This window comes from Amblyomma americanum, chromosome 7, assembly GCF_052857255.1.
Source record: "Amblyomma americanum isolate KBUSLIRL-KWMA chromosome 7, ASM5285725v1, whole genome shotgun sequence".
Classification (NCBI taxonomy): domain Eukaryota; kingdom Metazoa; phylum Arthropoda; class Arachnida; order Ixodida; family Ixodidae; genus Amblyomma; species Amblyomma americanum.
Window position 1 is genome coordinate 18,196,843 of NC_135503.1, and position 26,625 is coordinate 18,223,467.

At 48.9% G+C, this 26,625-nt stretch overlaps 1 protein-coding gene across 1 annotated transcript; it reads left to right on the forward strand.

Moving 5' to 3' along the window:
• Positions 1 to 1,930: 1,930 nt before the first annotated feature.
• On the forward strand, positions 1,931 to 26,459 carry LOC144098593 (uncharacterized). Its single transcript, XM_077631359.1, has 12 exons — positions 1,931 to 2,182; positions 4,706 to 4,889; positions 12,752 to 12,907; positions 14,126 to 14,262; positions 15,404 to 15,549; positions 18,761 to 18,943; positions 19,750 to 19,839; positions 20,949 to 21,044; positions 22,520 to 22,642; positions 23,367 to 23,501; positions 24,211 to 24,327; positions 26,195 to 26,459. The coding sequence occupies exons 1-12, from the start codon at positions 2,167 to 2,169 to the stop codon at positions 26,306 to 26,308; spliced, it is 1,497 nt and encodes a 498-aa protein (XP_077487485.1). The 5' UTR covers positions 1,931 to 2,166; the 3' UTR covers positions 26,309 to 26,459.
• The last annotated feature ends 166 nt before the right edge of the window (positions 26,460 to 26,625 follow it).

Consider the following 26,625-nt stretch of genomic DNA (forward strand, 5'->3'; position numbering starts at 1 on the left):
CCTCGAAGCGCGATTGAGGCCCGTCCAAGACTGACCACTGACCGAGGGAGCCATGTACGCGCCTTTCCTTTCCTCAAAGATAATCGCAGTCTAGAACGTTGTCAACGGCATATATGGCTTCAGTGGCGGCGGCAGCTGAGTGACGTTATATTGGTTTCTCGCTTCAAGGTCAAACTCCCCGCGAAGAAACTACGGAAGGGAGTAGTAAAAGCTTTCGCTTTTAAAATCAAATTCCTTCGGAAGGTGCAGGAAGTTCAACCCAGGACTTTGTCTGCGAGACAGCACGCAGACCACAAACCCCCGATGCTTCTTGGCGAACAAAGGTGAACAGTATATGCGTTGCCCAACGACTGTATACTAATGAGTATGCGTGTCAATAGAAAGAATTTTTTAAATACAAAAAATGCTTTCGCATTTAAAGCACGTAAGTAGTCTTACTTCGCTTCGCCTCCGAAACGCGGACGCCCTGTCCTGGTTTGAACCGAGGGTGCACAATACTTCATGGGTCAGAATGCTAAGGATTATAAGTGGGAGAGGAAGTTTGATATTGGTTTTTGAGGAAAGGAAATGGAGCACTGTCTCACATATAGCGGTGGACACCCGAACCGCGCCGTAAGGGAAGGGAGGAAAGTAGGAGTGAAGGAAGAAAGGTGCCGTAGTGGAGGGCTCCGGAATAATTTCGACCACCTGGGGATCTTAAACGTGCACTGGCATCGCACAGCACACGCGCGCCTTTGCGTTTCGCCTCCATCGAAACGTGGCGGCCGAATTCGAACTTGGGTATTCCGGCCCAGTAGACTAGCGCTTTAACCACTGAGCCGCCGCAGCGGGTAAACAGCGTCCTGCCAAGTGATTCACCTGCCGCGGTGGTTCAGTGGTTAGGGCGCTCGTTTACTGGGCCGGAGTACCCGGGTTCGAATCCGGCCGCGGCGGCCACGTTTCATGGGGGAGAAACGCAAAGGCGCCCGTGTGCTGTGCGATGTCAGTGCACGTTAAAGATCCCCAAGTGGTCGAAATTATTCCGGAGCCCTCCACTACGGCACCTCTCTCTTCCTTTCTTCTTTCACTCCCTCGCTTATCCCTTCCCATACGGCGCGGTTCAGGTGTCCAACGATACACGAGACAGATACTGCGCTATTTCCTTTCCCCAAAAGTCGATTATTATTACTATAGTGATTCCTGGTCCGGATCGATGCATCGTTCCGTTTGTAGGGTGGCGACACCTATTGTCCAATCGGGAGACGCTGTTTTGAATCGCAAGATTTCTGACCCCTACAATGGCGAAAAGGCTTCGTAAACAATCCGAAATAATACTTGATGTCTGGAAGCAGTATCGGACGCCCTCATGTGTCAAAGATGCGGGCACGCTGATTTCCGCCAATACATCTTGGTGTGGCTAAATGAGTCCATGCTAGAAAATGGCAGACGGATGCGTCCGCCAGGTGAAACTCTGGCTGACGAATATCTTGGCTGTGTTAACAATCGTAGCTCGCTTTGCTTTCAGCCTTAGTCTCGCTGGAGGCTTACCGGACCAAACTTGGTTATCCCCGCGATCAGCCTGTAAAGAAAGAACTTGGCTACGTTTCGAGAACCTACCCGGTGACCTTGGAACCGCACTCGCAAAGAAATGTGATGAGGGCTTGTCCAGTTCGGACTCTAGTATTTCGCCACATGAGCCCTCTGGCTGGGTCTAGTTACACGGACTGACTTCTCACCCTATAGCTTCGTGATCATTATGACGGGCTGACACAGATGAGAGCGCTTCGGTGAGAACAATGCATAATCGCAGCGACGGCAGAAGCAGTGAGACAAGATAACCGGCCAGCTGCTGAGGCCACTGTGGTCCGAGTGTGTTTGCACGGGCCTCTTCAGGTCGGAATCTTTGTGTCATATCATTGGCGTGCTCGCGGGAGTGCCGACTCAAAGGCGCTCAGCCCGCCAGCGGTGTGCGCACTCCAACGTCATCGGCGCTGGTTTAAAAGGGACCACGCTGCAGCCAGTGAATGTTCTTTTGTGTGCAGCGTCGAGTGTGCGTTCCAAGCTCTGTTTACTTCACTTTGTAGACACTTAGCGGCGCTGCTGTCTGCTTGACTGCTCAGCTGAAGAAGATTTCGTTGCCGTCTTATCTCGGCGAGCGAACCAACCTTGACTGTCAACGGAGTCGCCATGAATCACCTGCAAGGTAGTTGATCAGTGACCTCCTCATCCCTCCTTGTACTATCGTATAGAGATGGCGATAGCACCGCGCGCTAGAAATTTCTGATAGCGTGTACTCCTTCTAGTGATACTGTCTGTTCGCTGGTACCAGTATGTTCGACTCACACCAACTGGCCCGCGCGGCTCGTAGCTCTTTGCATGGTAAAAGACGCTTTTAATCATTAAATGTTAATCTGTTCCGTCTTTAAGGAGGAGATGAAACAGGATTAACCACGGCGTAATCGAATTGTTCGGCGCATTTGGCTGGAGGGCCCCGTCCTTTGACGGGTATCTGTCGCTTCGTTCTTGAATTGTGTCCGGCTACTTACTGAACCACTTTTCTCCGCATCTTTCCTTCGCGCGTTTGTGCATCTATCGCGTACTGAAACCGATAGCCGCTTCTTACCTTGCGATGGACGCAGTGACACGTAAGCTTAGTTACCCATTAAGGAATGCTTTTTTCAAGCTTAACTTTGTCGGTATGCTGACATCTCCGGCGAACAATGTACGCGCTTTAGGCTACGCTTTTGACTGAACCGGGTTTATTTTCATTGTTCAGCAGCTTTAGCTGGAAGCGTTCTTAATTTCTGAATTGTTACCCGCCGCGGTGGCTCAGTGGCTAAGGCGCTCGGCTGCTGATCCGGAGTTCCTGGGTTCGAACCCGGCCGCGGCGGCCATGTTTCGATGGAGGCGAAACGCAAAGGCACCCGTGTGCTGTGCGATGTCAGTGCACGTTAAGAACCCCAGGTGGTCGAAATTATTCCAGAGCCCATCACTACGGCACCTCTTTCTCTTTTTCTTCTTTCACTCCCACCTTCCTCGCCTTACGGCGCGATTCAGGTGTCCACCGAGATATGTGAGACAATTACTGCGCCATTTCCTTTCCTCAAAAACCAATTACGCTAAACGCAGGAACTGCCCCTGCGGTGGCTGAGTGGTTATGGCGCTCGGCTGCTGGCCCGAAAGACGCGGGTTCGATCCCGGCCGCGGCGGTCGAATTTCGATGGAGGCGAAATTCTAGAGGCCCGTGTGCTGTGCGATGCCAGTGCACGTTAAAGAACCCCAGGTGGTCGAAATTTCCGGAGCCCTTCACTACGGCGTCCCTCATATGCTAAGTCGCTTTGGGACGTTAAACCCCATAAACCAAACCTAAACGCAGGAACTATACTAAAGGTTACATGTGAGCGGCCGGCATTGTGAGCTTGGAAAATGCATGTATGACGAAGAGGATGAACTTAATCACAGGATTAAAGCGGGAATAATAAGCAGTGAATGGTCAGCGTCAGACCAGGCCGCAGATAAGCACTCGCGGTGTAGCGCATATAAGTACGCTTCCAAAGCAGTGAAAGTGTTCTGTTCAATAGCGATCACCGCAGAGAACATTAGTTTCGCACCCTGTATGGCTTCGTTCAACAGCCTGTGCCATTCCAGCTGACAAGATTGTCATTTTGCTAAAAAAAAAATCGTTGCTTATGAGCCTGCGGATAGGGACATGCAGGGACAATAATAATAATAATTGGTTTTTGGTGGAAAGGAAATGGCGCAGTATCTGTCTCATATATCGTTGGACACCTGAACCGCGCCGTAAAGGAAGGGATAAAGGAGGAGTGAAAGAAGAAATAGAGAAATAGGTGCCGTAGTGGAGGGCTCCGGAATAATTTCGACCACCTGGGGATCTTTAACGTGCACTGACATCGCACAGCACACGGGCGCCTTAGCGTTTTTCCTCCATAAAAACGCAGCCGCCGCGGTCGGGATCGAACCCGGGAACTCCGGATCAGTAGTCGAGCGCCCTAACCACTGAGCCATCGCGGCGGGTGCAGGGACACTCCGAACTTCTGATGGGGACAGTCCTGGAAAAGCTTCCAGACTTTTAGCCGGCTTCCGAGGCGAAGAATTAAACGACAACGATTCCGCTAGCTCGCAAACTATAGCCTAGATCACGTGGCCAAAGATGGCATATTCCCGCAAACGTTCCCACAGGTCGATCCCTATCTCCCGAACCCTTATCGCTAGATCCTTCTCGCCTGAACATGATTTCCGAATAGCGGGCGGACGCTGAAGTTTTCGGATCACAAGATACGATGACGGCGAAGGGATGCCTTTTAGACCAAAGAAAGTCCGTTAGAACAGAGAGTTGCGTTCCAGGTGTTTAAGTGCCCAGGGGAATCTGTAAAACCTATCCGCAGTATGGTGCAGTACGCCTTAGGTGAACCGGTATATATGTATCTTCTTTGCCCGAAGGTTGGAAGATATGAAATGTCTGGGAGTTCGTATGCGTTTCTTTACGCGACCATTTCGGCCGCGGAACACCACGTAGCCCAGCTTACACTCAAAACCAACTGAAAGCGCCACCAAAAACAGCGATTGATACCGAAGATCGAAAATGGCGACCGTTGTTAGAGAGTGGCCATCTTCGCGGCGGAGTACCCGGACATTTGACGCACCGCGTCGGCCTGGTTGCATGCCACGAAGCTGACGCCGAGTTCTTCGCCTCCGTGGCACGCAGACGGCGGCGACAGTGAAATCCGGGACACGATGCTCCGCTACTGGGAGCACTTCGACCCGACCATCGAGAGCATGATGCTGGACGCCCGGGCGCAGCTGCTCAACGTCGAGGAGAGCGCCGAGATACTGTCCCACCTGCCCGACATCTCGGGCAAGGACGTGCTCGAGCTCGGCGCCGGCATCGGGTGCGTTTGCTTGCTTGCTTGTGTGCGTGCTTCTTTTTTACAGTGCTTGACTGGCGAAGCTTTACAGGGGATTGTGTACGTATAAATAGTATTGAACAGCAGCTAAGGCCAGTTAAAATCGCGAAAAGCCTTCGTAGCTATACAATACACCGCGCGAGATGGGACGTGCCACAATTTTCAGGGTGAAACAGTTTAAGCTGTATCAGTGGCAGGAAAGACCAGGTCAAATCAAATTCTGTTTGGGGACTTGCCTAGCGTATAATTTGACGTAATTTGCATACCATGGCAGCTTTGCATGAGGTCATATTTAAGAGGATAGCTGTTTTCATCACTGGCCTCTTCATGCTCAGCGTGATTAATGCTCAGAGTGATTAAAGTCATCTGTGCTTTGCTTTCTGCCAATGTTTTTCGTGTAACGTGTCGTACCTATACTTCGAAGCAATCGCAATCGATAAGTATGTCGTTTAAAAACAGGCATATGGTCTAGACCCAGCTGATATATTTATTGCTTCTCTCCAACATCTACAATCCAAGTCGCCTGAGGGCACCACCTCTTGCTCCAGTGCTCCCTTCATATCGAAGTCGATCAACTTTTCATTGTGCTGAAGTTCAAAGCAATTTTATCAATACAACACGTACGGCGCAGACAAGATAGCAAACGCTCACGAACCTTCCGGAGTCTGCGCTGGAGACACGGCTTGAGCACATTAATCAAAAGTGGCTTACTGATCGGCTCCCTGCACGTAGAAACCGACCATTGCAATTTCCATCCCCAACACGCGAATCCCCGTCAGACCTTCGGCCAGTCTTGTTCACGTCATGCGTCGGCAAGCTTATGAAACGTTCGCGTAAGGTAATTAACTTAACGGCGCAAATGAAAGACGAGACATGGAGACGCAGTACAGCGCCTTTCCTGTCTCGTTTTTCTTCGTACTTCGTCTTTGATTTCTTTTTCTTTGCCCGCCGAGAAGTGAAACAGTTGCCGCGCTTTTCATTTCCTGATAGCCAATCATTTGCGCTGTTATATCTGATTGAAATGAATCAGCAAGCTCATTAACTTGCTTTATCCGCATGGGCCTCGTACTGCTTGCTTTCGCAGCAGCTCGTGGTTGCCATCGCTCAAGAGGCGTACACCGCACCGACTGTATCGCCGCTATGCAGAGTGGTCGGCGTCGACCTAAAAAGCGCGCTTGACAACGTCTCTCATCAGGCGATCCTCATCGCGTATCAGTTCCGGGAAGCGCCGTTATCGCTGTATGCAGGGAATTCCCGCGTAACCGTTTCGCTATCGCGGGAGGTAAGGACGCCACTCGATACCTCACCCTATGCATTTCACAGGCATCCGTCTTGTAACCTGATCTCTTCAGCGTGGCTATCTGAAATGCTTCGCGCCCCTACTCAGGCATGCGAAGCGCTTGCGATTCACCATCTATGCAGCTGATATCGCTCTACGGCCTTTCCACAGCTCCTCGGCGGGAGCTGCACATAGTCATGTGCGACATCGTTGGGCAAATATTTTGAATATTAGAAAATTGTAAGGTATTGTTATGGAAATATTGAAGGTATTGGTGCATCCTTCCGATGTGTAGCGAAATCTTTCTTTTAAATTTTTACGTCGCTCGCATCGACTGCCATAGAAAACCAATGGGGGACACTTTTGACGACAGCAAAAACGTTAATAGAAAAAAATGCAAGCTTGCAGACGGTAGATCTGCGGATATTTTGATTGTTATAAAGAAATCTTACAATGCGCGAAAAAATTGCATTCATAAACTTTTTCGCGTTCATAAATGCTTTTGCCCAGAATTGTTTGGTATGCTGGCCTCGACGTGATCGATACCTACATGCAATCCATCGACCTTCATTGCTCTCCTGAGAAAGCCATTGTATATACTTATATATATTCGCGAGCAACGGTACACGCATACCCGGAAAACGCCATTTTTGCGTCCTGGGCGAACAGTGGCCAGTGGCAGGTGTGTCTCCACAACTTCACCCATCGAGCTATGCGAGCCATACCTGTTGAATTCCTGCCGTATCTACTCGTCACTGAGCAGTGAATGAGCAGCAACCAACGCGTATATAGCTCTTTCTTTGGTTGAGCTGTCCACCGAGAAGTGAGACAGGTTCGAAACCATTTTTTTCTTTTAGCGTAATCTCGAGCTCTGTACCCTACGCGCATGCTTCACGTCTTGGTCAGTTCTCCCCATCCGTCCTCATCGGGCTCACCTGACAAATGTTCCGGTCCTCCCCGTCCCTTGCAACACGTGAAATGAAATTGGTTTTTGGGGAAAGGAAATGGCGCAGTATCTGTCTCACTATCGGCGGACAATAATAATAATAATAATTCACCGTAAGGGAAGAAATAAGGGAAGGAGTGAAAGAAGAAAGGAAGGAAGAGGCGCCGTAGTGGAGGGCCCCGGAATAATTTCGACCACAAGGGTATCTTTAAAATGCTTTTATTCACGGAACAGGGGCGCCTTTGCGTTTCGCCTGCACTGTCCCGAACGCAAAACGGGGGCCATAGAGAGAGACTGATCCGGAGTTCCCGAGTTCGAACACGACCGCGGCGGCTGCGTTTTTATGGAGGCAAAATGCTAAGGCGCCCGTGAGCTGTGCGATGTCAGTGCACGTTAAAGATCCCCAGGTGGTCGAAATTATTCCGGAGCCCTCCATTACAGCACCTCTTTCTTCCTTTCATCTCTGGCCCTCCTTTATCCCTTCCCTTACGGCGCGGTTCAGGCGTCCGCCGAGATGTGAGACAGATACTGCGCCATTTCCTTTCGCCAACAACCAATTTCATTTCACGTGTTCCAAGGGACGGGGAGGACCGGAACATTTGTCAGGTGAGCCCGATGAGGCCGGATGGGGAGAAGCGACCAAGATGTGAAGCATGCGCGTAGGGTATAGAGCTCGAGATTACGTTAAAAGAAAAAAAATGGTTTCGAACCTGTCTCACTTCTCGGTGGACAGCTCAACCTAAGAAAGAGCTATATACGCGTTGGTTGCTGCTCATTCACTGCTCAATGACGAGTAGATACGTCAGGAATTCAACGGGTATGGCTCGCATAGCTGGATGGGTGAAGTTGTGGGGACGCACCTCCCACTTGCCACTGTTCGCCCATAATAATAATAATAATAATAATAATAATAATAATAATAATAATAATAATAATAATAATAATAATAATAATAATAATAATAATAATAATTGGTATTTGGGGAAAGGAAATGGTGCAGTATCTGTCTCGTATATCGTTGGACACCTGAACCGCGCCGTAAGGGAAGGGATAAAGAAGGGAGTGAAGGAAGAAAGAACGCAAAAATGGTGTTTTCCGGGTATGCGTGTACCGTCAGTGTGCCGAGCGCGTTCCCTTTCCTTTATACGCACCATTTCTACACTGACGTCTCTCTAAGAGGGCGTTCTTACCGCACTTCCATCGAGTCTGAGCGCGTCATCCCCTCCCATGGGGACGGTAGGGTTAGGGCTAGTTGGTTTAGCAACGACAGGGACGAAAAAGCGCCTTATAGAAACGAGGGAATGTACAGAAAGACAGACATACAGTGCGTTCATGTGTCTTCTGCGCGTGCCTTCGTCTCTTTGAGCGCTTTTTCGTCCTATATAATCCTCTTCCACAGCTTCTGTTCGGCCGTCCCCAGCACACCGAACTTCTCGCCATTGCAGAATCGACCAGCTTACCACGTCTTCCCCCAGGTGACACGCACATCCGCACGGATAGTCAAAGGGCTTTTCGCACATATCTACGGGGTGCCGTCCCGCGCACAATCTTACCTCATTCCCATCCTACACGTCGCATTCATCCAGAACAGAATCCTTCGCAATACAGCATAGATAACGGACTGCTTCCAGCAGGCTCCCGCGTCAAGCACGCTTTCAAGTCCCCCACCCCATTGCAAAAAATTACGTCGGGCCCCTCCCGGAAAAAAAAAAGTCCTCGCTACCTGCAGGCTTGTTCCGCATGCTCCACTCAGGCCCCGCAGCTCAGTGGTCGACACCCTTTCTCCTTCCGGTATCCTTCATCTTTCCCGAAGGCTCAGTGAGATGACGAGCACCATAGGCCCCCGCTCCCCGCCTCATTAATTCATCACGCGCGATGAGGGAACTACGTACACCTGGTGTGCCAGTCGTGCTGCCTCGTCAAACCCCACCTTGTCCACTATATTGAGCGTCGACTGGTGGGTTCCCTGACATTCTGTGCCGCTGTCTGTACTTTCGTTCTCGCATTTCCGTCCCTTCCCCACCTGTTCGCTGCAAGCTTGACTGGAGGACTCATGCATGCCAGCCTCCAACATGCGCGCCCCAGTGCGCCTATAGCTTCAGAACTGGGCCTATCGGGGTGACCTGCTTCACCTTATAGACCCTTGATTCCGTACCGTTGAATGAGGGCTTGTCAATACAGGTTCTTCATTGCCGCTACTAGGTAAGGAAAATCAGCGGAGAAGCGGCCCCTTTAGTGCCTATATACCGCATTGGTTACCTTTTGCCCGAGTAGAGGGGACCTGTCACTCTGCTTCTGGCGCCCACGTATAGCCTATGCGTGACGCGAAGCGTGATGCGTGGTGATGCATGACGGAAGGCTTAAAGACAGTACCGACTCATTTTCAAGATGTCAGAGACACAGCATAATTATGGCTTAATTGGCAGCCATACTGCAGATGCAAATTGCAGCTGCAATGCTCTGGGTGAATTCTGCGCGTATTGAAATGTCTTCGAGATCAACAGCGTACTACCATGCAGTCTTAAAGCTGGTTTTGCCGCCCGCACTTTTTTTTTTTGATATTACACAGAGGTTAAATGGCACTGCAGGCGACTAGTAAAAATAGAAAAAAGAAACGTCGCGCGACTGACGCTGCAACTCCAACTGCCCTAAATCAGCTCGACAATCGCTCGGGAAGGAACAAAATAACCGTTCGAGACAAACGAATGAAACAAGAAGAAAAAAAGGCAAATGTCTGCCTAGCTCCCATTGTCTTTCGCCTCACGCCACCTTAGTGTTCAAAGGAGCGCGTGTTTAAGCGCGACTACGCCAGCGCATTGTGCTGTTCTTGCGCGCCGCAGATAACCAGACTGGACAACCTCCCGACTTTCGACGCAATCTAGAACGGCAGCAATGCAGTGGAATGCGCAGACTTTTCGAGGCCGATACTCACGTTCTGCATGTGGGAAAACAACGGTATACATTCGAGCGAGCAAAGAAAGAATTTTAGTGCAACCTGAGCTGCACACGCGCTGTCCCACTTGGTGCAGCACTAGGTAGCGACGATGCATTGATGACGGTGATAAGCAGGATGACGACGAGAAATAACTGTGCTGCTCCACATGTTGTACAGATAGCTATAGATTGGGCAAACCCTTCTTTCGTCACCCTAATCTAGAGCGGCAATGATACGGACGAATTCGAGCGCGTTTTTGAGAAACCTGCGCACATAACACACGAAGAAGCATGCTGTAGACTCAACAGAAAGAGCGCGAATTTTAACGAGATAGCGCTAAGGCCTCCGTTTCTCAGAAAACCCGTTGGCGCCGACGTCGGTGGCGGCGTTGTGAGCGAAAACGCAGGTAGCCCACCTAGATCACGTGACCGCGTGACGCCATCAAAGCCTTCCCCCGTGGCAGGTGGCAACCTGCCCACTGGATTGTGAGCAAACTGTCCACTGTGGCAGGCGGCAGCTAAAGTATGACTGGTGGCGAGATGTTACTCGGGAAGAGCAACCTGGGTATCACAAGCCCCACCGGTGGGCTGTGTTTGAAACAGCCACCCGCCAGGGAAGTGGCGCATCACCTGCACCACTGCTGCAGGAGTGGTATGAGCTAGGACTCCCCGCGACCTATGAATGTAAATGAGAGGATAACCAATTCCGCATATATGAATATTGACCCATACCTAAATAATCTACGATTTGCTGATGACATTGCCTTGCTGAGTCACTCAGGAGGTGAACTGCAAATCATGATCAATGAGTTAGACAGGCAGAGCAGATCGATGGGTCTAAAAATTAACATGTAGAAAACCAAGGTAATGTTCAACAGCCTAGCAAGGGAACAACAGTTCACAATTGGCAGCGAGAGCCTAGAAATTGTGACGGAATACGTCTACTTAGGGCAGGTAGTGAGAGCTGATCCGGATCATGAGAGGGAGATAACTAGAAGGATAAGAATGGGGTGGAGCGCATACGGCAAACTCTCGCAGATCATGAGTGGCAGTTTACCAATTTCCCTCAAGAGGAAGTTGTACAACAGCATAATCTTACCGGTACTCCCCTACGGGGCAGAACCGTGGAGGCTAACGAAAAGAGTTCAGCTTAAGTTAAGGACAACGCAGCGAGCCATGGAAAGAAAAATGATAGGTGTAACGTTAAGAGATCGGAAGCGGGCAGAGTGGGTGAGGGAACAAACGCGGGTTAATGACATCCTAGTCGAAATCAAGAGAAAGAAATGGGCTTGGGCAGGGCATGTAATGCGAAGGCAAGATAACCGCTGGTCCTTAAGGGTAACGGAGTGGATTCCAAGAGAAAGTAAGTGGAGTAGGGGGCGGCAGAAGGTTAGGTGGGCGGATGAGATTAAGAAGTTTGCAGGCAAAGGGTGGATGCAGCTGGCAAAGGATAGGGTTAATTGGAGAGACATGGGAGAGGCCTTTGCCCTGCAGTGGGTGTAGTAAGGCTGATGATGATGATGATGATGATGATGATGATGAATGCTATCGCGTTATACCCTTAAGGCGGAGGCCAAGTCTCCGCTCTGGTTTCTTTTTTTGCATGAACTGGACAGTCGTTCGAGCACAGAATGCTATGCGACATTGAGCGTTTGTTGAGGATGTAGGAATAACTTTTTTATTTGCGTTCTGTGGTAATGTTATCATATAGGGCAGTTTTGGTGTATTTAAATTTAAGTGTGTTTTTCAGGCATAACTACGGAGTAATCATTTACCGTATACTCAATCTTTGTTCCTTTTCTTATCTGAAGGACTTTTTCATACCACCACACCAGGTCAGCTATAAGTGCTTCATCAAGCTGCTCTAAACAATGCCGTGAGAGACAGTCACGAGTGGCAAACGCAAATCGTAAGAAGTATTGAGAAACGTAAATAAATAACCGGAGCTGGCAAAGGACAGGGTTAATTGGAGCGACATGGGAGAGGCATTTGCCCTGCAGTGGGTGTAGACAGGATGATGATGATGATGATGGTGGTGGTGGTGATGATGATGATGGAGGAAGGGGAGTTGAAAACAATATTTCGAGCCTTTAAAAATAAAACGCTCAACAATTTTACCTGTAGACTATAGTGAAGTGTAAGTTAGAGAACAGACATGAGTTGGTGATGGCTGAAATTAATGTGGGGGCGGGGCATTCACTACACAGCACATATTAGCAGTGAAGGAATGCAAACATGGATACCTTTGGAGAGGAAACGCAGTTTACGTGGTCGCCCAGTCTCGGTGCACGAGTGGATGGTATATGGTGGCTGACGGTAAGCGCAGGGAAGGGCGGAAGTAGATGCCACCGGGAGAAGCTTTTGTCCTCCAGTGGACCGACAGAGGTTGCTGTTGTTGTCGATGATGATGATAATGCCTTGATTGTCTGCGCTCCATGCACCTTGGTTACCTCCTCAGCCTCTTCAAACTATAGTGAACAGAGCGGAAAGTGTTCGTCGATGTTTCTATAAGTTTGTGTAAAAAACTTCCATGCGTCGGGAATGTGACGCTTCCTAGGATTCGTAAATGTGCGCGATGGTTCCGTCGTTGTGGAGATTCTGCCTGCGTTCGTATGTGTCGTCGGGCAGTTGTCTAGGGCGCAGTGTGCTGGGGGGACGTTGCTAACGGAAAGCCGGCAAAATGCGCAGTCGCTTCACGGGCAAGCTGGCCTCCAAGGCTCGTCACGTGACTGCCGTAGACTTCATCCCCGCATACGTGGAGTCGAATCGCCGGAGGAATGGACACCTAAACAATGTCACATTCCTCCAGACTGACGTCATGAAGCTCGACCAACCAGAGCAGAGGTAAGCCCCGCTGCCCCAGAGTGCAGCGTTTTCTTTTGCTTTTTGTTTAGCGAAAAGTGGTATGTTGTAGATAGACATTCTATATAGTGAAAGCGGTGCAATTATTCTCAGTCGTTGTACTGTTGTAATGAAGCGGCGGATGGGACAAAATAACTATCGCTTCATCCCAGCTTCGTTGTAACCTGATTACTTATGACTTTTAGCTCTCTATATACCTAACACAACTACAAGTTGGAATGCATCCGGCTAGTCCCCCCCAATGGGCACTGGAACTCCTTTGGACGTCCTGCGGACGTACAAAGGACGTCCTGCAGACGTGCAAAGGACGTCCATATGAGTTCTAATATACATTTGGTCCCTAATTTCCCCCGTACCGACGTAAGGATAACGCGCCGTGAGAACAACCATACACAGCGTGAAAGGAGGCGAGCCATACCAATGAGAGGACACAGCAATGCTCACTTGTACGGCTGCATGGGCCCACCGTACTCATGCATACTTTAACTAGGTTCCATCTGTACAGCGTCCGTCTAAAATCAGGCTTAATAAAGAAAATAACTGGAAAAGTTGGTATGCCTTTCCGCGTTCAACAGCGCGACACAAACAAGATTAGCGACTCAAATGTTCTCTTTCGCGCCTGAAACCGCAGCTAAGGTGAAGCCGTCCTTCCAGGTCACTGCACTCCCAGGCTCTGTGGACAGGCATTTCAGGCGAGGGCAATTCCGGACATTCCGCGCAACGCGAACTTTTGGTATACTGCTTGGCTGTGTTCTATGAACGACGATGCGATTACATGCACCACACAGGAACCGTCCTGATAATTTTAAAAATGCAGTGTATGTACAGCCGTGAGCAGTATGAGAGAGAACAAAATTTGAGCGTTCATTTATTGATTACACCATAATTATGCGTGACAAGCACGTTTTTTTTCTGTTTGCTAACTAGTTTTCCTCTTGGCGTATAATATCCAAAAGCCAATCCTAAACTGAGAACAGAAATAAGCAGAAAATTCGCAAATTAGTGCAAAGATTTGGATCCTTTCATATTACTCACGGCTGTACGTAGTTAACCTCGAAGTGATGCCGTAAAAAGCATGCTAGGGAGCAGTACTGGAGTAGCAAATAGTGTGTCACCATAAGACGTCAGGCTATTTAGAGCCAGTCTAGAAATTCTTAGGGGGCGCCTCCTCTCCTTGTATTGTTGTTCCTTTTCATGCAGCTACGACGTGGTGTTCAGCAATTGGCTGTACATGTACCTGAGTGACGAGGAGTGCTTGCGGCTCTTCGAGAAAGAAATCTCCTGGCTCAGGGACGGTGGTCTGCTCTTTCTGCGCGAGTCGTGCTTCAAGCCGTCCGGTAAAAGATCGCAAGCGTCGTTTCCCGATACACGTGCGGCACGGTGACATGCAAAGCACTTAGCTTCTGTAAAGTGTATTGTGACACCAGTTATGAAGACGTATGCGTGAGATGATGTTTGTGCAACGAGTTTTCAATGCAGAAATGCCTGAGCGAGGCACCAATTTAATTTAATTTATTTACGCTCAAGGTACCGAGCGCATTAGAGGGGCTAAAAGAATAAAAAAATTAGAACTTGCTAAATTTAAACGATACGACAGAAAGGACTAAAAATTCGAAGTTTACATCCGATGATGATAACGGTACAAAGATATAAAACGCAAATATAAAGCGGCGTAACAGATCTTCAAAATTTCTTGTTTATATTTTGAAGACGAAGGTGATGAAAGTGAAAAAATAAATAATAGTAAGAAAAATCGAGCGAAAGTTACTGCATCCGAAAAGTGCGTTTTCAAGTGCGGTCCTAAATACAACTGGATTAGGCATACTCGTTAACAATAGAGATAACTTGTTCCAGTCTTTCTTTCTTTCTTTCTTTTTATTTTGACAGAACTGGTTACAATACAAGACCGAATAACACACATTGGTATAAAGCACTGCCAAGGTAGACGAGGCAAAAGGCGTTTAATGCACGCCTGACGAGGCCTCGTCTCCGGAATATTGCATCAGGACAGACGAGTGGCCGGTCGCGCCAACAACAAGAAAGAATAAGGAGGCAGCAAAACTGTGCAGTTACAAAACAATCAGAAAGATTCGGTACAAGACGCCATTATTAGAAACATCAATCACTAAGCAGGTAGAATACAATGCAAAGGCAATACTCAAGATACAATGGAATACCGTACATAAAAAAAAACACTTAAAAAAAAATCAAACAAATTAAAACAGCATACATCAAAAACAGCGCAGTTATGCTTTATCTAGTCCTTTCTAGTTTTAGGAAAGAAAGAGTTAGCGGCCATGGCAGTGTTAAAATGAGTATTGCAACTTTCTGGTTATAATCACGACGATAAGTAAGCTGCATTTCGTCTCGCTAACACCACGTCGCGGGATGTAGAAGATAGGACTGGCATCACTTCATGAGCGGCTAAATTCACAAAAGCTTCGCGCTTCGGGAATGGGACTGTTTTCTTTCTTATAGGTGACGTGAAGCGGACGAACAACCCTACTTTCTACAGGAGGCTTTCTGACTACTATAACATGATCAAGAAAGTTCCTGTACCAGCAGACGACTCGGAAGACTGCTTCGTCGTAGAAAAGGTGGCCAACGTCAAGGCGTACATCAAGGTGCGTCTTTCAGAAGCAGCGGCCAAATATGGATCTTACGACGCTTAACACACAGCTTCGTCATAATTTCTCTGGATGTAGCGGAGTGACTCAGGATTCCTTCCACCCCAAGCGCGAATTCTTTCCGCGCGATTCTTTCCACGTTTATTTGCTGTAATTTTTTTCTTAAGTGCGCTAACCGTTGCCACTCTCAGGAGCACCTAATAGCTAAAACGGAACAAACAATCCTTTCTTTTTGCATTAGCTGCTCTCCCCTTATTGTACCGTATTTATTTTTTTCTTCCCTTTTGCTATAACAGACACGGGTTGAACACTACGTGTTGGCGGTTTGCTGCAGTCATAGGTTCCTATACCAAGCTACATAAAAATGAAATTGCAATTCGCGCCAGTTATAGTGCAAAACCAAGTGCTAATATTAGTTTCAGGCACGCTCAGATAAGAATGCGCGGTTTAAACCTCTGGTTGCCCGCAGGCGCACTTGAGTTCTGAGATTCACTGACAGGAAGAGTTGTCTTCTTCGTTCAGCCTTCCGGCACCGTACTCTGTCATTGTTCTTACACTAAGGCACAAAGTTTCTTGCTGTAAGTGTTACTTTATTATGCGAAATTTTAAAAGGGGAAAGGGTGTTTTACTTTTGTCTTCTGAAAGAGCGCACGGAGGCTGCTCGCGAGCGAAAAACACTCGCACAAACAAAACCAAAGGCTGACGTATTTGGAGTATAGTAAAATATTTCAGAAGACCTAATGGGACTATGCACTGTTGGTGAAAGTGAATAGAAAATGGAGAGAATGCACTTCGCGTTCTGCCTCTATTCGTCTCTAAAATATGTGGAGTTTTAAAATATCCGTTAGGACTGGCCCTCCATCATCAGCTGCGTTTCTGTTTCAATCGCTCTCCTTGCACACCACCGACTGGAAGAAGCTGTGCAAAATCGTCTGCCATGTTTGCGTAATCCAAGCTTAACACCTTGAATGTGCAGTCTCAGTCCTTTCAAAGGAAACGCGCATGAATTGTCAAGTGCTAGCTGTTACGTGCCGGAAATGGTAGGGGAAAACTACCCGGCTGGTAGAAGTGCGAGGTAACAAAATGGGCACCAGACTGGGTGTACGGACACAAGTATTGAAACAAAGCTATTGTCGTGGTTCAAGTAGCGAAGTCATACACGCGACGTATCATCGTTTCGACAAGCAAGTTCTGCCTTCGTCAGCGGCAGCTGGTCGTACGATCATCAGACCAGTTCGTGATCGTGTTTACACCGCGGTTTCACAAACGTCCTGCTGAAGGCAGGGCAAGGTCGCGGCAAACTTGTCGACTTCGCTTTTCCTCTGCATAGTCGCCCAAGCCAACAAGCGCGTTCCACGAGTGTTTGCTACCTTTGAAAGTCGGTTCCTTATCGCTACACCCTGTTTGCCAAGCTCACTGCGTTTCACAAAGTGTGCGACTCTCCCTGGAAACGTTTCCATGATTGCCTGAGCAGTGACGTCAAGCCGCCACATCCCGCGGAATGCGCGACATTGTTGTCGGCACCACTCAGTAGTCTGCTGACGGGTCACGTAAGGTCTGTATGGCCAGATCTGAAGTTGCCTGTTGATAAGCGACGCCCAATGCTTCGCTTTAAATGCTCGAAAGGAAAGCGAATGATAAGTAGGGCTCAATTGATGTCTTGTACGTTCGTCTACCTTCATACCACGTCACCGTCGGACGAGGAGTCACAGTGCGGCGTATTTATCCAGTAACGTTTGAGAAGATAACGGGCATTGTATGTGAAGACATTAACTGAATTGCAGCTGCCAGCGGTACTTCCCTACGCTCGCAGACTACGCCGGAGGCTCTGGCGATAACGATAAGGCACTGCTCAGTTGCTTTCAATCTCTCATGCTCTCTCCGCTGTTGCGCAACCCGGAAAGCTGACATCGCGCACTCGTTCAGGCGATAGGATACAAGCATCCATGGAGCTTCGCGCGGCCCGTAACGTCCTAAAAAGAAAAATGGAGATGGCTAAACTTATCCGTACTGGGCGGCCGATGCGTCCAGTGTTTCCCCTTCCACTTGCCAACGGTGATTTATCTCTGCCGACGTGCAGCCCTTTTCGCGACCAACCGCAGACCCTCACTGCTTCAGATCTAAACCGCGGTGGTTGCGCGGAGGGAGGAAGGCCCGCGCCGTTTGTGGCGACAGCTTCTGCGGTTGCCCACGGGACCGTCGCAGGCGCTCGTATCGGTCGCTCGGACGGAAGGTCAGTTTCGGAAAGCTCTGCATTGCTACTGGTCGCACTGTCGCCAGCTTGCGCTCAAGGTGACTTATTTGACCGGCGGTTGCCTATTCAATGCATAGCACCGTTCGCTCTACCGCAGTGTATGTGGCGTTTCATTGCTACCATGCTGCTTAAATGTGATGTTATAAAGCAATATGGTTTCAAAAGTTGTCGTCCCGTTATACGTATCTCCTCTGGACAGTCAACCAGGTTTGGTGCAAACTGTCTTTTTTCTTTTTCATGGCCGCAAACACGTGAAACTGCTGCGCACATTAATTTTTTTTACTTCGATAGTTGTATCAGTGAATGCCCTATCTGTGCCCATTGACTTTCAGTTGCAGCGACTAAATACACAATTCATTGATTACTGTTGGGCGCAGAGCGCTGCCGTTGGGTCACCAGAGCGGCTGATTGCGTCCTTTTTTTTTTCCTTTCGACATTTTACGGACTTCCTTTCGGAAACGAAAAAGAACTCGTTTCTAATGTATAGCAGTATGAGAAATGACTGGATTATTTGACGGTACCTTTGGCGCTGCACAGTTTTCTAGATGGGAGGTCTCCTCCAGGTAGCAAAGCAAGTGGTCATTAATTAACTGTAGTTATTTAGACTCCAATAGCACCGTGCATATGCTTGCATACCTACTCGCTTTCTAGTGGCACCTGCTCTTAATACGCTAGTACGCCGTTTTAATAAGTCGCATGGTACGCACTGTATGTTCATCATGCCAACAAATGTCATCGCAGGCATGATAAGCCTTCTTTCCCCCTACGTCCTCTCCCCTACCGGGGAAGACAGCGTTGTGATTCGGGCACCGCAAATGCTTCACAACGTGTAGCGCTCTCCTTTCCATTTGTTTATGTGGTTACTTTCCAACCGCGCATGCACGCCCGCTGCCAGCGCAGCTGGCGCTGAGCCGAGCGGTATAATAAAATTTGTTCATTCGTTCCACATTGCAGCACAAGCAGAACCCGTGCCAGCTGTGCTTTCTAGCCAGGAAGATGCGTCGGCGCGCCGTGAAGGACTTCAACAACTTCCAGGAGTTCCTGGACCAGCAGCAGTACTCGCGCGACGGTGTGCGGCGGTACGAGTGGATCTTCGGCGACACCTTCGTCAGCACGGGCGGACTCTCCACCACAGAGGTGAAAAGAAGGGGTTCGCGCCGCGCTTTGTACGCAGGGGCTACGCTAGCTGTTTTAGCGGTCGTTTGGCGGCAGCAGCCGTTGTAATTTATCGGGGCTTGTGCGCGGGCTCTTGGAAGATTAGTAAAAGACTGCGCAAGAAAACAGGCCACAATTAAGATAAGTATAAGACAAGGATGAGACAAACATAGAACATCCGCTGGTTCTCCATGTCTTACTGCGGTGCTTCTTGCCCAGTGGTTATAAAAAGCCTTGATTTGCATCCACTGCCCTACGAGAAGTTCTCGTTTGTGTCGCCCCGTGACAAGTGGCACCTGAGGCCAAGCATCAGCTTACTGGTTCTTTATTACAACGAAAAAAAAAAGAGTAAACTGGTTGAAGCATCTTTGTAATTCAAAGGAAAGTTACTCGTGTCGCGTGTCAGTGCTGTTGGCTTGTTTCGGCTCGAACAGGCCTCTCCAGTCCCAACGGAAATGGAATTCAGCGAACGGTGAAAATACCCGAGCGACGCCTAGGAATTCCTGCCAGCTTCAGTATGTTGGACGAAGAGAGAATATCACGAATTAAATGCCATAGAGGTCTCATAACACTCTCAGGCTGTGCTGCTACAAATTCAGCCCGTCAAAGAACTCGATTACATCATCAGAAAATCATAGCGCAATGTGAGCAGGACAGGGACAAAGGACGAGTTTCACAGGCGCTCTTTGTCCTCTCCCTGTTGTGCTAAGATTTTGTAAATATGCTGAATGAACTTGCTCAGCAACGTGCTTTTCTGTCGATCACATCTGCGCTCTGTTCCGCTGCAGTGGGGCGTGACGAAGGCGAGAGTCAAGGATGGCGACCGCATTCTGGACGTGGGCTGTGGCGTCGGAGGACATGACTTCTACATGGCGGAGGTAAGGAACCAGTGTCACGAGTCAGTGACTACAGTGTATCCTGGTAAAGTCATTTCTAGAGAAAGAGGAAAAGAGAGGGAAAACAAGCTTGTCATATCCGGGTAGTGAAATCCAGCCGGCGGATATAGTTGAGGCTTTAGTCTGAGTTGGCATGGTGGCTGGTGATGTGGTCACCAAAAGCAGACATAGTGATGGACGGTGTGCATGTAGCAGGTGGGAAGGAAAGTTTTCCAATATGTGAATAGGGGATGCAATGCTCGAGGAGGGTCCAGGAGGCTTTACAAAAAGGTAACCTTTAGATAGCACTGGGGAATTAACTACCAGCCCTGGAAAAAGGTGGCCTCATCGGTCGGGTGAAAAGTTGAAGGAACGCACTTATAATATAGTGTAACAACGTTGGTGCAATGAAAGTTGGGCGAGTGGGCTCGCCCTTCACATAGTTACAACTCATAAGACGACGGGCAAATATAAGGCAAGACACCACGGCGTTGTGTTGTCAATAGCGCCGTGTTACCTTGCCTTTTCCTTTTGTCCGATGTCTTATGCGCTGTTGTACTATGCCAAGTGCGGTGGTGCGCCTGGGCTTTCGGAAATTAAGGGACGCATTAATGCTTCTATACGGAAGGGGTGAACTACCCTAGTCATAACCGCAAGCGGTGAAGTACAACAAATATGTCAGCGACCTTTGGAGTTAGCGAGTGCTCGTTTCGCCGATTCATTATTATTACGTGCTTGTGTCATTGGTCATCTAGAGTACCTGGTACACTCGTGCAGTAAGTTTTTCTAGTTTATTATTTTCTGTTCGAGCATGCATGCTCGATTAAAACACCGCAAGCCCGCTTCTCTAGTCGATCAGAGTCGCGCCAGTTGTCTGGGTACCGGCTATCTCTTCTTTCTCAAGCGAGCGCATTTCTACACGAGTACAGACAGACATCGATTTGTCTCCCTAAAATTTCTCGCATATACGCGTACTATATTTGTTGTGTCAGTAGTCCTGATATTTCTGCGGACCCAGGCGTTGCTTTATTACGTGCGCTGTGAGCGGATCGCTGGATGCCATTAATTCCCGCCCATCGTACACGCGCCTTTTTTCATCCGCAACCACGCAGAAGTACGACGTTCGCATCATGGCGGTGGACCTGTCCGTCAACATGATGTCCATAGCGCTGGAGCACTTCGCCCAGAGGCCACATCTCGCAGACAAGGTGGGTCCCCGACGAATATGTCCAACAGATACATCCAAGATGATTGTTGACGTGCAAATGTTAGAGAACGTTTGTAGAGAGCGCCTGATTGACCGGCTCATATTCTGCTAGTTCTGAAAGTCATACAACACCGCATACGTTTGCAGTTCGGAAATCGTGTGTCAGCGTACTCAGCAACACGAACACTTGCGGGTTTTGCAAGCGCCAAGATGCACTGAAAGCGCATAATAGGCGCTTTCAACCGTACGCTGGCGGCAGCTGTATGTGCGTTGTTCAGCGCAAAAAAAAAATCATGGCATCGCCGGCGTCATCTGTGCATGCCTCACCAACTCCTCCCCATTCCATTACTGCTTACTGAACCCGGCTACTTCAACACTACCAAAACTGCAGCCCCACACACCATCCTTACACCCTTCCTCGCCTGTCACGCCGGGCGCACGCCTATACACTCCTACCCCCTTACTCCCACACCCCTCTCGCAAAGACTAAGCCAAGTTTTTCAACCGCACTTACTTCACTGTGCCCCTGCCTGTGTTATGGGACGCCCAGCAGTGCATACATTACGGTGGTCAGGCATGAACAGACGCGTGCTTTATTTTCGCTTCAGAGAAAAGTCGATCTAAACGCATTATTCGAAATCAGTGCGGCAGTAAGTACCAGCGAGCATGCGTTGGGGCCAGCTGCGCGGTGGCGAGGGAAACGCAAGAAAGCTCAACCGTTAAAAAATAAGCGTCGTAATAGCAAGAATTATGTTGCACGTGGTATAGTACGGCGGGAAATTTTTTATGCAAAGATACTGTAAATCCCGCACCTGTAGATATTGCGCAAAGGATGAATTTTTTTTTAACTTTGAACATGTATAGTCCGCGGGCTGCATACCGAAAACTACGAAAATCGTATGAAAATAATAAGCTTCGCCTTGCCCGCACGCAAGACGTACGTGTGGAAAAACAGAGGCTAGTCGTATGATATTCCTCATAATGTGTTGCTTTTTTGCCGAGCGAATTCAACAATGAAAAAAAAAAATTGGCGGTGGTTTAGCTCTGGTTAAACCTGGAGTGACGCGATAGCTACAGCTGGCTGAGTGGAACTTGGTCACGTGACGAACCACGTGATCAGCCACGGCGCCACGCCGCCGGCAGCTGCTCCGCCCATGTGACCAACCACGTGACAGCGTGGCGGCGCCACCACCCTGTGGCTCCGCCACCACGAAATGCTACCGTAATGTAACTATCGCTACAAAAAACGACTATGATTCTTTCTGTGGTTACCACTGCGTACCAGTCGAACAATGTTCGACTGGTACGCAGTGGTAACCACAGAAAGAATTAAGTATCGGCTTGTGAGAGACAGTTGGCAAAGCTTGTGGAAGACAGAATCTAAGTGATCGACCGGCTTTGACACTCAGTCAGAAAGTCACCGCCGTGCAGCACCTGTCCCCATGCTACAGTTGCTTGTTTTCTTACGTGCTACAGATCCAGTTCAAGATGTCTGACGTCACGACAGCGGAGTTTCCCGAGGGAAGCTTCGACCTCATCTACAGCAGAGACGCCCTGCTCCACATCGCGGACAAGGACACTCTTTTCGCGCTCTTCCACGTAAGTGAAGCGCCACGTCAGCGACACGCGGAGCCGTCATCGCTTCAGAGAGCACAGCCGATAGTTCAAGAAGCCAATTTACTTTGTTCTCTGCAGCGTTTTCCGTCTGGTAGCGCTCTCTTGGCTTTGTCTTCAAGGGTGGTTGTATCTCTTGACCGTGCCTATTTGATTTCGCCACGTTTACAAAAAAGTTGGAGAAACATGTGAAGGACTATTCAGGTCAGGTCTTCTATGAGAGTGGCTGCTTCCAAATTTCCGTAGCTCCTGGCGCATATCATTAAAGGGTGCTGTAGCTGCTACTTAATCATCTTTATGAAACGTAATGATAAGTATGCCACCCTTTTCAAATTACACAGTGGTCGCTCCTTACCACTATGCATGGAGGAAAGAGAGATGCATGAGAGGCGTCCTCTCGCATAAAGCGCGGTTAATTCGTAACTATATTCACTCTATGCGAACGGGTGCAATACCTTTGCTAACATTTTCGAGTAATGTCATTCGGTATGTGCCGTAAACCGAGTCTCCCCCCCCGCCCCCCTCCTGCTCTGTTACATGACCAGCTGGCGCGCTGTTCCCACATAAGGGTTGTTCAGCACGCCTCTTTCATGCGTATGCAGCACGTTTATACGCGGCTATATTTCTGGACGGTCGATAATCGAATAATTAATGCTCGCGGTATTAAGTGTTAATCTATTTCACACGCCTGTACGCCATTCACACGCAGAAATGGCTGGCGCCTGGGGGCAGAATATTCTTCACCGACTACTGCAGGGGAGACAAAGCGGACTACTCGGAAGAGTTCAAGAGCTACGTGGCCCAGCGGAAGTACAACCTCCTCACCGTCCCCGAATACGAGCAGGTACGTAGCCAAACTATGTATACAGAATAGGCTGTCATCGCGATTCTCCGCAGCACATCGCGCTGTCGGTTGCATGCAGGAGTTCGATGGGTCAGGCGCATTTGTATCTGACGTGCACAGTCATTTTAGGCCCCCTCTGAACACCCCACGGTCCTGGCCTAGCACAGCCCAGAAGCAATGCCTCGTACTCATCCACTAGTTTACTTTTTGATAGCCACCTCTTGCACAAAGTCACTTTGGGCTGATCAACGCTCGTGGCGACCTCCAGTTCTCCTCAACACACCTCTGACACTTTCGCAGCATTTTCCCACGCCAGCCACCACCCAAAAAAAAAATAATGGGAACCCTCTAGAGATTCTTGAGGCTCAGTATATCATAAACCCCGATGTTCATGGCCTAGACACTTGTGCTTGTGATCGTTGCTGATAATGTAAATTATTATCAAAATGGATGTGCGCAAAATGAGTGCTAGATGACCCCTTTACGCACACAATGAACGTTGGTGGCGGCGCTGCTGCTGAGAAACGGCTGTGCACTTGAAGACAATGGTGTAAGGGCGTTAACCATGGCCAAGCCTCTGGACATCCGTAACCGTGCAAAAAGTGCGTTGCGTCGCATTATGCATTAACAAGCTTTACATGAAACGAAACGCTCTTGTGCACCGACTGGTCCTGACTGATTTCTCGCTGCCCGATCGCTCTCAACGCAGCTCCTGAAAAGGTCCGGCTTCGTGAACGTCCAGGCCGAGGACATCAGCGACGACACCGTCAAGGCGCTACAGCGAGAGCTCGAGAGGCTGGAGAGCAGGAAGGAGGATTTTCTCAAGGTGATGCAACGCACTTGCATGCGCATGCTTCGCCAGCCACTCCGCATTCTAATCAAACTGAGCAATACGCTGCTCAGATTACTGATATCGGGGACGAGATTCGGGAGTTCAAGATTTGTGAGCAGATAATGCAGAGCGTAGTGCTGCTATCGCGAATCTCATGTTCGCGCTCCGTTCCTTCTATACTCGCTCCGTTAGAGTAACGTGTATACAATAAACAGCCTTGAACTTGAATACTGACCCGCTGCTGTGGCTCAGTGACTGTGTCTTTCGAATACCGAGCAGGAAATCGATGGGTTCTGCCCGAACGCAGTGGAAGCATCTCGTCAGAGGCAAACTGCAACAATGGCCGTGTACTGACATTGCGGCGCCAGCTCTGGAACCAGAGGTGGTCTAGAACCAACCCGACGCCCTCCGCTATACGGCATGCTTCGTATCTCATGATGTCGTTTTGGCGCTTATTAACATATCCCATTAACATAATGTCGTATACACTCTTCCATCTCCGCATCCTTCTCACCGCCTCATCTCTTTGCACTCCAAGCTCTGTCTCTCTCAGCTTTATGGACGAATATAAACATCTGCTCATCTTACCACGCTTCCTTTCGGCTACCAATCTTCTCTACATTTGCGCTTACGTTCTGAACCTAGAGGAGTAATAAAACACAATATACGGTCACTGGCAGTGTTCCTTGGAACGAGCCGAAGGTGACAGCGTATACTGCAATTTTCGCTTCACATCATATAGTGCAGTGCGCGCTGATAAGGCACGAAGCATGCGGGGACTTCGGCCACCAATGCACCTCCATTGCGTTAAGCTCAAGTGGCCCGATGCGATGAAGTGCGTAGGCATGATGCGATGAAGTGCGTAGGCATAATGCGCTTTTAGGACGAAGTTTTTTTCCTTTTGCGAAGTCCTATTTGCCTGCAAGCTGCACCAGTTTCACTTTAATTGGGCTGGCTTTTATGGCTCGCTAATGATTTTCTGCTTTATATTTACTTAATTTATACTAGAAGCTAAAAGTGAAATGCATATGTCAATCATGCAGCCTCGCTTGTGATGCATCCGTGCAAATTTCGACGAAACGAAATAAAAATTCTAGGTCCAAGCTGATGCGCAATCACACGCGAACAATGGAAAGCTTTCAGGGGGAGGCCCCCCATGTACTGTTTTTTCGCATCCAGTTAAGCTCCAAGAGATGTGACAGCGGTTGTCGTAGCTGTCAAGTTTTTTCTCTCTTGTTCGTGCCTGTAAGCTTTCATAGAACTCTTAGTGCATGCAGTTTATAATGTGCGCGGTAGCACGTCTGACAGCGTATACCTATAGTCATTAGAGGCATGGCCATTGAGAATCCAATCGTAGCTCGTCGCCATTACCGTCACAAACACCGTCATCACTTTTTTTTTATGATTAAAAGCTCCATCGGGCATCACATAAGGAGAAAGTTCATGTAGTATGGGTGAAATTCGCAGGCAAATGAAGAAAGGAGTATAGGCATGCAAAATAAAAACAGGTAACAAATATTCAGAGCAAGAATCGCATATAGAGCGAGAAAGAAAGTAATGAGAACCAAGAAGTGTGTGTGTGGGGGGGGGGGGGGGGGAGTAAAAATGTCGTCAAGCAACATCGTGCATTCTCTAGTTGTTGCTCAAAGCGATGAGGCTTAGGTAAACACCTAAAATGCGCTAATGGAAGGAGCTCGTTACAGTTCGCATGTCCTGCGGACACCTTTCTGATGGTGCATACCGTAATGTAAATTTATGGGGAAAAAACACTAAATTTTGAATCCGTCGCTGGTCAGCTATAGGTGTTCCAATGACGGCGTTCCTTTCATGCTGCGCGGACTGGTTATTATTCTGCCTGCAGGAGTTCTCGGCTGACGACTACGCCTACCTGAAGCAGGGATGGGAGGCCAAGATCAAGCGCGGAAGCGATGGGGACCAGGTCTGGTGTGCTTGCTACGCCGAAAAGAGTGCGTAGTAGGAGGACGCCAACGGCATCGATCATCGATACATACTCCGAGAGACGCGCGGCCATCCCTTGGGCGCACCCCAGTAACGAACCGAACAAACCGCTCTTCCTGACACCGTCGCCTGTTCCTGAAATAAATCGTCATTTAATGTTGCTCAAACTTGCCACATATCTGCTCCCGCCCCACGCCGCGACATAGTGGGTTGTATAACCTTGCAGTGTGTTGATAGTGATTAACGCGATAGCGTTAAGGGCCCTCTGTCGCAGAAAAGTCCGTGTCGTTGTCTGCGTCGTTGGCCATGAGCGAAAAATTCCGATGGAAGCGA